Here is an 11559-nt window from a genome sequence, read left to right as displayed (position 1 = left end):
AGCAAAAAGCTCAGCACGTGACTGTGAAGGTATAAAAGGTCTTCCAGTTCTCATGAAATCTAATTTGAAGACTACATGGTGCACTATTAAATGTTTATTTTATTGTTTATTTTAAAAAGTTCCTTTTGTTACATCAGACTATTTTTGCAATACAAAAAAAAGAACATCAACTCAGTCTTGTGCGAGCTTAAACGTAAAAACCTCATAAAAACATTCACACGTTAATAATTCAAATAAAGACAGCAAACGGGTTAGAAGTATGTAACTAAAAGGGAAAAGTAAACCCAGATCATATAGTACAACACAATTTTAAAAAAAGAAAAAATATGACTTTTTATGAGTGTTTTGCAAACATTATCTTTCACTACCGGAGCACAACTTTGGATACACCTGTCACTGCCTTTAGACGTTCATACGAAACAAACGTAGATTTGAAAGATGACAATCAGGCGACGTAGCTTATGGACATAGAGATAAATCTGATTCTGACAGCTAATGAGAGCTCATTCCTGACACACCCAATACTCTGCAGCTTTTATTTGCAGAGCTACACGTGAGTTATCTAAAAAAAAAGAAAAGAAAGAAAAACCTCACATGCAGCTCCTCAACCTATTCCACACTTGCACAGGCATTGTGATTCTATAAACTCGCAGTCAAACGAAGATAATTAGGAACCAACGGTTGTCTTATTTTTTCACACATGCACAAACTTGATTCCACTGCTGACATCATTATTATTGTTCAACTTCTATTTGTGTGGGTGATGCTCTTTGATAAAAAGGAGCTACAGCATTAGAAAACAGGTTTGACTGCACAAGGTGTGGTTCTAATTTTGAGTGAGATGCGGTCTTCTGTGCCATGTAAAAAGTTTGCTACAAGTTCTCATTTAAATTTAGAGGGGGGGAAAAAAACAAAAAACTTTGACATTGTGACTCATGAATATGTTGCAGCTGTGGGAGTAGGTTTACTCTCTTTGCCTTGCTCTAAGGTGAACATCCACAAGTCTTTTGCAGCCAGAACTTGTCTCGCTGAAGAACAAAATCTCCACAGCAGGATGCTGATCCTCCAGGATTCATATTTGGATGATGCATTTCAGTGCATTGCTTTAAACCCAAAATAGCTTTTTGCAAGTTCGCTAAACGGATCCAGTTTTGATCTTATCTGTTCAGACAACCATCTTTTGCATGTTTACCTTGTTCTCCATAGATTGTGGCAAACTGCAAACAGGATTTTGTATGAATTTCTTTAGAAACTAGTTTGAGTTTTTGCTTTTATTGTTGTTAATTGATGGCTATCCACTTGCAGTTAACAAAAACATGATAGATGGGATTACAATATTGCATCAGACCAATAAAAAAAAAAGAGATGTGGGCAGGGGTAAAAGTAGTTTTAAATTCGTGGAGGTACTATGACAAAAGTGTATATAATAATTGCTTCTTTGTGTGCTTTGGAGTTTCTGTGGTGATGAAATTTTTGCGAAGTGATAAAAATCTGGGAAGTCTGGGCCTCCCTTCTGAAGCTGCTGCCCCCGCGACCCGACCCCGGCTCTTGCAAAATGGAGCCATGTTTCCCTCAGCCCACTGGCAGCAATGTTGACACCTTGAGACACCATGAGACCTAAACTCTGAACATCATGGCATGGAGTGCATCCCAGTTTTCCATGTCTGGCATATAACCATTCATTTTAGCTTTTAAACTGGTTATTGATCCTGTGTCCAGAGAGAGAGGGATGATCAGTATACCTAGCATCATACTTAAATACTTAATGAAACATATTTAACGTGTACGTTTATTTTGAATGACTATAGGCACAGACGAAGTTTGTCGTTTACTGATTGTTCCGAAATTACAGCGGCGGTGATGAGCCACAGCAAAGGTAAACAAAGGTAAAACAACCCGAACAGGTGATCAACTCAAAACCACTCGCACCTTTTTTACTCTCTTTGTCTTTTAAGCACACCCGTTGCCGTGGCAACCGCCTGCGCTCCACAAGCCGAGCAGAGATTACTTTGCAAACATAACGTTCAGTCCGTTACGAAATCAGGTTTTCAGGCTTGATATTTATTTCGCGATTATTAATAAGCCTCCCTGAACACAGCGGTGGTTGATTAGATAATTTTAAACTCCTGCTCTGCTAGTTATTTTGGTAATGAAACCGAAAGCACAGAATTGCGCAACACCTTGTTGAAACAATAATCACTGAGATTATTATTTTTGTTGGGTCATTAATTTGAACACGTTTTATTGATTTTATTCATTCATTTATATTTTTGTTCTTTAATAAAGTTACGAACATTTTGACAAGGAGTCAGAGGAGGACGTGCTGGTCAGTTTGTCACTCAAAACCTTCCTCGATCCACGTATTGCACCCCTGGTCTGGCAAAGCACGAACAGTTCAGAAACAATATGGAACGGGAAAGAAATGCTATTTATTAACTGATCAAGTCGTGTTTTAGATTGTTCTTGAAAAACTAATCAGTCACGGCTGATTAGTTGGTGCATTCACAGCTGCACAGTGAACGCATTGATATATATATATTTTTTTACAGCATGACAGCCTCTCCTCTCTCTTGCAGGTACTGCGTACCCCCGCTAAATCTTTTAGGGGTACGCAGTACCCGACCATACCCGCCTACTTTCACCCTGGATGTGGGTTTAATGAAAGCTACCTACATTGTTAATTTCAAAAAGTGCTTTTAATCTGGCCATCTAGGAGGCATATTCTAATTTATTTAATGTGTCTGAACAGCCCTGATAAACGGATTGAAGTTTACTTGCATGACAATTTCTAAAAAACGTTTAAGTGATATGAATATTTTTGTTGTAGACAAAACCACACTTTTGAGTTAAGTTCAGGAAGCAGATTTGTCTGCCTTGCAACCCTGGGGAAGATGAAAACTCATCAGTTCCCTCATTATAAGTTTGGTTATTATTATCATTACCATTGTCGTGCAGCCTGTTCTTATTTTCTACGCATTCATAAAAAAACACCAGATGCATTCAAACAGCCACACTTTTTTTCACAGAATTACCTTTTCTTGTTTTTCTTACATTGACATCAGTGGTTACATCTTTTGGCTAGAAAAGGTTTTTTGTACATAAGCTTTATTTTAGGTTCTTTCTCACTGGTGTTATGCAGTTTTATAATGATTTGTTTCATTCTATTGTCCTTTGATATTAATGTTGTTTATTCAAGAAAAAGGGATCAGTCTGGAAGGGAATTAAAGAGCTGTGCTTCTTATTTTGTAGATTATTTAATGAAGAATGCAATACAATCAATCATACATTAATCTTTTTGACAAAAATAATGACTTTTCATCATTTTATTTAGGGTCGCCTCAGTGGTCTCTTTCACTTGCCACCTCTTCCGCTTCCTTTTCCTCCATGACCATGACCATGTCCCTCTTTTCCATCTTTTCCATCTTTTCCATGACCGTGTCCGTCTTTTCCATGACCATGTCCGTCTTTTCCATGACCATGTCCGTGACCTTTCCCCTTTCCTTCTTTCTGCAATTTTACAAATAGAACAAAAATTAAAACTGGTGTCACTTAAATCCCAAGAAGTTGACGTTGTACCTTTCCTTCCTCCTGTGAAAGACACAACACACAAGCACATGCACATGAGTACAGCAACATTATCAGTGTTCCATTAAATAAAAATAAAAACTTCACAAAAATTTAGCAACAATCTGGAGAAGTAATCTTACTCCTTCAGATCCTGATCCTGATTCCTCCTCCTGTGCCGGTGACAAAAATAAATAAATAAGTAAATAAATATATACAAACACATATCTTCCTTATAGAGACTGCTGAAAGTAAAACTAACTTACATGTTTTTTCTTTTCTTGGTTTGCTGTAGTAATATATTGAAGGCAAAAGGCAAAAAAGGTGATAAATTAGCATTTTAACTTGAATTAGCATTAAAACTCAGCACATCATCCTAGAATACAAACAGCATAGAAATTACTGCTTGCAGCATCGCATTACGCATCTTTGATCTCTTGCTTCATATGGGTAAAAACAGACAAAAAAGAAAAAGGAGGACTGTGAGGATTAGCTAACTTTCCTTCAAGGTAGCATTTTTCTTTCTTTTTTAAAAATCTAAAAACCAGTAATTAATTTCAGAATTAATCATCTCATTAATATTTCACAATCAAAGAGACTTACGATCACTCATTTTGGCTTGATGATGAAAGTACAGCACAAGTGTTTTCCTATTAAAAAACAAGACAAAGTATGCAAGAAAGTCAGCTAAAGAAAAAAGACAACTGCAAAAATGTAAACATTCAAACTCCTTGCAGTCAAGGTCTAATAATCATCCGGGACATACCTGAGCTCAAGATGAAGTAAATATATGCCTAAAGTCAGTGTTGCAGCTATATTTATCTGGTGGTTTTTGAGCTGATAAAAGTGGGTGTGTTTTGGAGCCCTGCCCCCTTATACCCAAATATGTCTCATAGTTGCAGTACAGGTACGATTTTGAGTGCTGCTTGAAAAAGAGACACTCAGTCTTTTGTCAGGGTTAATGACAGCCCAAATGTACAATTTAGAGCCTTTCTAAAACACCCGAGGGCTGGGCAAGTCCTTGTATTTGCTGTGTTTTCAGATTTGTCCAAACCAAGTAACCTGAACTATTGTAAAAAGAGCCACACCTGCAAAACGATGACGGTTTGTGTCATCATCTACTCCGTAATATGATACATTTTCTTTCATAATTAATTGCAGATGAGTGATTACCCAGACCTAACGTGAATGGTGAACTTTAAAATTGAACATGCCAAAAAGATTTCATTTTCACAAACTAAATAAAGGAAGTCAGTTTGTGAATTTCTTCAAACTGTGTTCTAGGGAATCTATTTTCAGTGTTCATGCTGTTTAGGTTTGACCAATCAAACCTAAACATGATTTTTTTCTGTCAAACTTGTCATTTTCACCATTTTAAATTTCACACTGGCGCAGTTGGTAGAGCTGTTTCCTTGCAGCAAGAAGGTTCTGGGTTCGATTCCCGGCCCTGGTCTTTCTGCATGGAGTTTGCATGTTCTCCCTGTGCATGCGTGGGTTTTCTCCGGGTACTCCGGTTTCTTCCCACAGTCCAAAAACATGACTGTCAGGTTGATTGGCCTCTCCAAATTGCCCCTAGGTGTGAGTGTGTGTGCATGGTTGTTTGTCCTGTGTGTCTCTGTCTTGCCCTGCGACCTGTCCAGGGTGACCCCGCCTCTCGCCCGGAACGTTAGCTGGAGATAGGCACCAGCACCTCCAGACCCCACTAAGGGGCAAGGGTGTAAAGAAAATGGATGGATGCATGGATATTCCCAAATTAGTTGGTGATCTCCATTAATATTTTTTTGTACAATACACACTGTGTTCAACATAGGCAGGGGTCCACTTCACATTGACAAAACTTGCACAGAACAATGGACAATATGTTCAGAATGTAACTGACAGAAAACTTTTGTTTCGCTTTGGAGCACTTGCGCCTCTCTCCCAGTCGCAATACTGCTCTGGTGAGAGTTTGTCTTTATCCACAAAGAAATGAGTCCTGTGTCAACATAGGCTGAAAGGCCACTCAGCAAGAAAGAAGCAATTACTCTAGAAGCAATATAAATTATCTACTGTATGCAGTCAGTGGGAAAAAAAAAAATCAAAATTTCTGGACACACCTTTGATTTGAGAACACGGTGCCATATTTTATGGATATTTTTGGGACTGTGCACGTTGCAAAATATGGCATAATGAGGAAATAAAAAGTATATGAAAGCAATCTTTGAAAACATCAACCTGGAACATGGGGCTTGAGTTCATTGTGCATGTGCAAGGGTCTTGCACATGCGCAATGAACTCAATCATACAGCCAAATTGGTTACAAAGTGGTTTGGAAACAACAAAGCCGATTAATTGAAGGGGATCATGCCAAATGTCAGCTAATTATACAGAAACTTTGGAATTTTGAAAAATTGTCTCCATCTTTCTATTCTGGCATTTAGTTAAAAACAAAAGTGATTCTGTCTAATATAAAACAGAAACAGGTTATTTGGATTTGATGTCAGACAGTATGGCTGAAACTAGTTGAACTTGTTGCCACATCTCATAGTCGTCTTCTTGAATGTTTACTATAATTATAGATCATAACACAGGATCCACCCTCCCCTCTCTTCGGGCATTCCTTTAAAACTAAGCCTGACAGAAGTCAGTCAGGTGGACTAAGTTATGTGCCTGGAGACAAACAGTTCTGTCGACTGATGGGTGGAGAGTTGTTTTCTCCCTGTTGGACACACCCTTTGTGACCTGACAAAAATGTTTTCTTCTTGAGCAACAAAGGAGTTCAGAACGTTCTGATTCTTGTATTTGAAGGTTGCAGAGCTGTTTTAACGTTACAATGTCAAAGTAGTTCAAGACGAACATGTCTCACACTGTTCAACTGCTCCTTCTATGAGAAATGTGGGCAAGACAAGTAATAACAAAGCTTCTTTTGTTATTGGCTGTTTGTATCCAGCCAACATTGGCTGTCGTTGTTCTCCTTCCTGGAACTATAAATTGATTAACTGATAAAACAAAAATCTGACAATGAAGAGTGTAGATCAGGGGAAATGTATTGTTTATCATGCTTCTCATCATTTTTCGTCTCCTACCTTCCCAAACCTCTCTGAACCTCTTGGAGATTGTGTCTGCTGCTTTGCACTGATGGTTTATAACAACAAAAAATGTGATTCTCACTACTTGATAAGATGTGTTTGCCTCCTGAAACAGTTCTTCTGCCTTTTGCTTTCCTGTCAAGTTAATAAGTTTTATTATTAGACACAGATAACCAAAGTAAAAGCAAAATGCTGCTTTCAGAAGAGGATTTTCATTTATTGAAATTCTCTTCAACCGATCTGCCTGTGCGAATAAGCACTTGTGCCGAAATGTAATAACTGGTAGGGCCACTTTTTGTAGCAGCAACTGCCGTCAAGTGTTTGCAGTAACTGGCGATGAATCTTTTACATCGCTTTAGAAGGATTTTTTAAATTCATCCTCACTGAATGTTTTTTTTTTCCCACCATGAACTCCTTCTCAGTTTGCAAACTTTGTCATCTTGTCCGTCCACAGAAGGATTTCTCTAAAGTCTTGGGGATTATCAAAGTTTTCTTTGAGAAAACTGTGAGATGCCCTTGTGTTGTTTTCCACCTGCAAGGGTTTTCCCATTGGAAACCTCACTTTAGAAAGAAAGAAGGAGGTACACATTTTAGGACAGTCTTTCTCAAACTGTGGTCCCCGGACCACTGATGGTCCACGGGGCGCCCGCGAGGCACTGCATATAAACGACCGTTTTGCCTTGACATGAGCTCGAAGCGCGACGATACAGCTAGCTTACCAAAGGATTGTGTTAAAAATAATGATGGAAAACTGGCAAAATACCGGGTTGCTAAAAAGAAAAACTTCAGATACCGATGGAAATAAACAACTCCAGGAATATTATATGATCAGACGAAACTAAGTCAAAGCTGCTGGGTGTTCAAAGGAATTCAGTGAGTGGATTCCTTTGAACGGGTCTATGCGGTGAGTGATAGGAGTTGGCTCTGCTAGTCAGAGCTGTTCTTTGTTTTTTATGATTTTGCTGGGTAATGAATGATACTCTGCTTTCAGGTCAGCAGCTATTGTTATTTTTATTTAATTAAATGATTAAATTAAATCAATGAAATACAATTAATAAATGCAAATGATAGAAATTGGTGGATTATTTTTATATTAAATGGTGCAGAAAATAATTTTTTGTTTCTGCTAAAGTAACTCAAGTCTATTTTTCTTTAATTGTGCTTCTGAATCATAAATAGCCCTACATTGCATTAATGCACAACACTTAGTAGTAAAGAAGAACTTCTTTTTTTATTTCTCAAAATGACCAAGTAGACCTGTTCATGGTTTTGTCGTGCCTAAACACATTTACCAAACATCACCACTCCTCTCATTAGGACGAACAAAGAAGCTAATATTTTTATTTCAGGTTGCATTAAATATTAAGCTGTGCTATCGCAGGGCGATTTCAGGTCTGGTGATCCATCACTGTTTGTTAAATAGGTTATCCATGGCCTGAAAACGTTTGAGAAACACTGGTTTAGGAGAACCAGTAGAGGTGCTACAGGTGGGTGGTTACATTTTGCAATATTTTTTATATGACTATGTTTAAATTCTACTTGAGAAAAATATATTCAAGTGATGCTACTTTTACTTGTGTGCAGATTTTCTACCCCTGATTTTACACAAGTCAACTCTTTCCAATCATATTTTCTGAAAGTTTAATACAAATACAGAAGGCCCACATTGTTTCGTGGAGTCTTAAATTGTTCTTATTTTTTATTCCACTTAGAGTTGGTGGTACTAATTCACTTAGCTACAAGTGTGTTTTTAAATGTACAACTTTTCTTCCTCTGTGTTTTGTTGAAGGTTTTGATGCCATGAATAATTTTAATCCCCAGTAAAGGTGGCATAAGTCAAACAATATCTAGACTTTATTGGTTCTACCTAATTTTGAATCTTTTTAATGGAATTTTAAACATATCTTGTGAGTATTTGTGTTCAACTGGCCTTTATGCAATTTTAACTTCAAATATGAAATGCTTATGAAATCGGGGTGTGTATTTTAGAATGAGGTCACATAAAACCTACAATTTAGACCAAAAGCATGACTTAAACATATGAAAACATGCATTTAAAAAAAAACAACTTTTTAATTCAGTCATTTTCTCAGCCTCAGCAACTGCTGGGTGTTTGTTTTACAAGAATTGTGAAGAAACTACTTATTCCTTTAAAAGAACATACTGAGAACATCTGTTCAATGATTAAAACTGAAAAATATAAATACATAGATTTCATGTCTTTCAAAATTATAAAGTTGTTTTTCCTTTATGATTTTGTATCAAGCAGTAGCAGTCAGAGGCAGCATAGAAGAGAGGAGATCATGGTAATTCAGTTATACTTCGTCTAAAATCAGCTTTCAGAGTTTCAGAGTTGCAGGTAACTCCCCTTCCAACAGCAGTTGTTGAAATGTGTGTGTTCCCATCAGGATCAGGTGACTCTGAATCATCTGTAAGTAATGTTTCTATAAACCCAACTTGCAAGGGAAATGCCATACTGTCTATTCTCTTTATTCTGTTAGAATTTTGTCTTACCAAAGCACCAAATGTTATGATTCTTTGCTTAGTATCCTGTAAAAGCATTCACAATCCCTTGAACCTTTCGAATATTTTGTTTAATTTGTTTTAGAATTGTATATGACAGATCACAATTGGGAAATGATGGGGAAAAATCCCCCGAGAAGTGTAATATGCCATCGCAAAGTTTCTCTCTGTAGATACCTTGTTGATCCACATTTTTCTGCAAGTACAGAGGCTAAGAAGCCTTTTGCACTGCTTCCACCACTTTAAATCCTAACAAAATTAATTAAAATATTTAGATTTCATTTTAAAAACGTGAAAAGCATGTCTTATGTGGCTTACTCGTTGCTATGAAATAGAAAATAGAAAGAAACTTCTGTGCTCTCCTTAGAAACAGTTTCTTTGGTCTTTGGTGAGCAAATTTTTTTTTTTTTTTTGTTAAGACGCTTTTTTATAGTTCAGTTCAGAACACACCAAATATTGTTCCAAATAATTTCCAATACGTTTTTGAGTATATTTTTGAGGTCAGTTGATGGGAAATGATCTGGCGCCATCTTGTGGCCATTATACAGCATTATAGTCCATCAATGACGTAAGCTTTTTGGCGGCGAAAACATTGAGGTGAGCAGATATTTTGTCTTATTTACATACTGCTTTTTACCAAGTCATTTGTATCCTTTGGCTCTCCTATACAAGCAGGTGTGTATATTATGCGTTTATTGTTGTACTTTGTCGATACTGTAAAAGACAATTTACTTGAACAACCATAAAAAAAAAATACAAAAGGCTGGGAAGAGATACAAAATGATCAAAGTAAAATTTCTATGCAAGTGACAAGCACTGGAAGCCAGAGTATCCAGAGATAATCCATGCATGCACAGAAAATAGAACGCATATTTTCAAACCTTGCACTTTCTTGCTGTTTGCTGCAAGGCAACACCGCTGACCACTGACTACTGCACTTCTCTGCAACTTTGATTATTTCCTTGACGGTATTTTTATACCACTGTCTCATCAGCTTTTATTTATTCTGGGTGAAGAAATAAAAGTTTTTGTACAAAATGTTATGGGAACCCATCTCTTTATGCATTTGCAGAGATTTAGTAGTGGCTGGAGGAAAAAGGACGATGCAGACTGACAAAGAAATACTAGAAAAGTGAAAAGTCTGAGAAATTATTGGACCCCAATGAAATGGAATGACTTCAAAAAATTCAAATAAATGAAACAAGATATTAAAAATAAATTGCATAAAAGAAAACTGTGACAGCTGCAATGGAAAATGTTTTCCATTAGATAAAAAAAATTATCATGGCACAAAAGAACCTTTAAAAAAGAGAAAATTATCTAATATCCATGAGAAATCATTCATAATGTCTGCATCCTACCACTATGGAGACAATAAAGACAAATGCAGCATGAGCGTTATTAAGTTTGTTTGAGGTCTTTTAGGCACATAATTCTACTTTAAAAACAAAGCTTTTTTTGGATAGAAGACTAAATCTCTCCAGTTATGCACATATACTCTGTTAGAAACACCTGTACTTATACTCTCACACATGTGTACATGCACTCATTTTGTCTGAGAAATGCCTTGATAGTCAAAATCTTGACTAAAAGCAGTGAATTACCGTATTTTCAGCAGTATAAGGCGCACCAAAAACCTTCAATTTCCTCAAAAGCCGACAGTGCGCCTTATAATCCGGTGGGCCTTATATATGGACCAATATTGAGCCACAACAGGTCTAGCAACTACGGTAAGCAGCCGCTGACTTCATTTTCGCCCGAAAAAGAAGCGCGCGATGCATGCTGGGATAGCACCATGTTCTCCACCAACATGCTGTGCAAGAACGGAGAAGGGTGACCATCCTCCGGCCACGCCCCGGCCCAGTCGCGGAAGGCTCTCCTCCCGACCCGACTCGGACTGTTTTGTTGACATTCTTTATGTCAACAAAGTGGCTTTAGATATTCATCCGGGGTGCTTCGACTAGGGTTACCAAGGGACCAGCCCCTGTACATTTAAAGCCTGGGGGTCGGGGGAAGACAGACAGAGACTGCGGCGGCAGCGTGTCGGTTGGTCTGTGTTACCCAGAAAGCAGTTGGGCACAATATCGCAACACCAACACCGTGAGTGAAACAATGACTGGGGCAGCCTACTATATAAAGTACTCGGGGACCAGTTCTTTGTTATCACACATCCATATTTGTAGAGTGCGGAACAAATCGCGTCTCGTATATGCTCAATACGGGACGGGTGGCAACCCTAACTGTAGCGTCTGTTATATATGAAAAAAGTTTTAAAATAGGCCATTCAGTGAAGGTGCGCCTTATAGTGCGGAAAATATGGTACACCTATTTTTTTCTTCAGTGATCTTTAGGCCCTAACATGCTAGAAGATTACAGCTTATGTTTTAAGAAATATTCTACATAA

The 11559-nt window shown here is 37.6% G+C and overlaps 1 protein-coding gene across 2 annotated transcripts; it reads right to left on the bottom strand.

Moving 5' to 3' along the window:
* Positions 1 to 3235: 3235 nt before the first annotated feature.
* On the bottom strand, positions 3236 to 4372 carry LOC103458563 (holotricin-3-like). 2 transcript variants are annotated; one of them, XM_008399473.1, is made up of 6 exons: positions 4331 to 4371; positions 4168 to 4214; positions 3831 to 3853; positions 3708 to 3737; positions 3577 to 3588; positions 3236 to 3507 (listed from the first exon to the last, which is right to left on the bottom strand). In XM_008399473.1, exons 2-6 carry the CDS (start codon positions 4175 to 4177, stop codon positions 3352 to 3354), a joined length of 231 nt encoding a protein of 76 aa, XP_008397695.1. In that variant the 5' UTR covers positions 4178 to 4214; positions 4331 to 4371; the 3' UTR covers positions 3236 to 3351. The 2 variants fall into 2 exon arrangements, 1 of the variants encoding a protein (XP_008397695.1); XR_532591.1 differs by lacking the exon at positions 3577 to 3588 and having other exon boundaries at positions 4331 to 4372.
* Between the last annotated feature and the right edge of the window lie 7187 nt (positions 4373 to 11559).

The sequence above is a fragment of the Poecilia reticulata genome, linkage group LG22 (assembly GCF_000633615.1).
Source record: "Poecilia reticulata strain Guanapo linkage group LG22, Guppy_female_1.0+MT, whole genome shotgun sequence".
Taxonomy (NCBI): Eukaryota; Metazoa; Chordata; class Actinopteri; order Cyprinodontiformes; family Poeciliidae; genus Poecilia; species Poecilia reticulata.
Note: the sequence above shows the minus strand (reverse complement) of the source record. Positions and strands in the feature narration are given on the sequence as shown.

Bases quoted from the DNA above. Each gene is read 5' to 3' on its own strand.
- LOC103458563 (XM_008399473.1), bottom strand. The intron at 3,738-3,830 runs GTAAGTTAGTTT...TCACCGGCACAG, and splicing joins ACCAAGAAAAGAAAAAACAT to GAGGAGGAATCAGGATCAGG.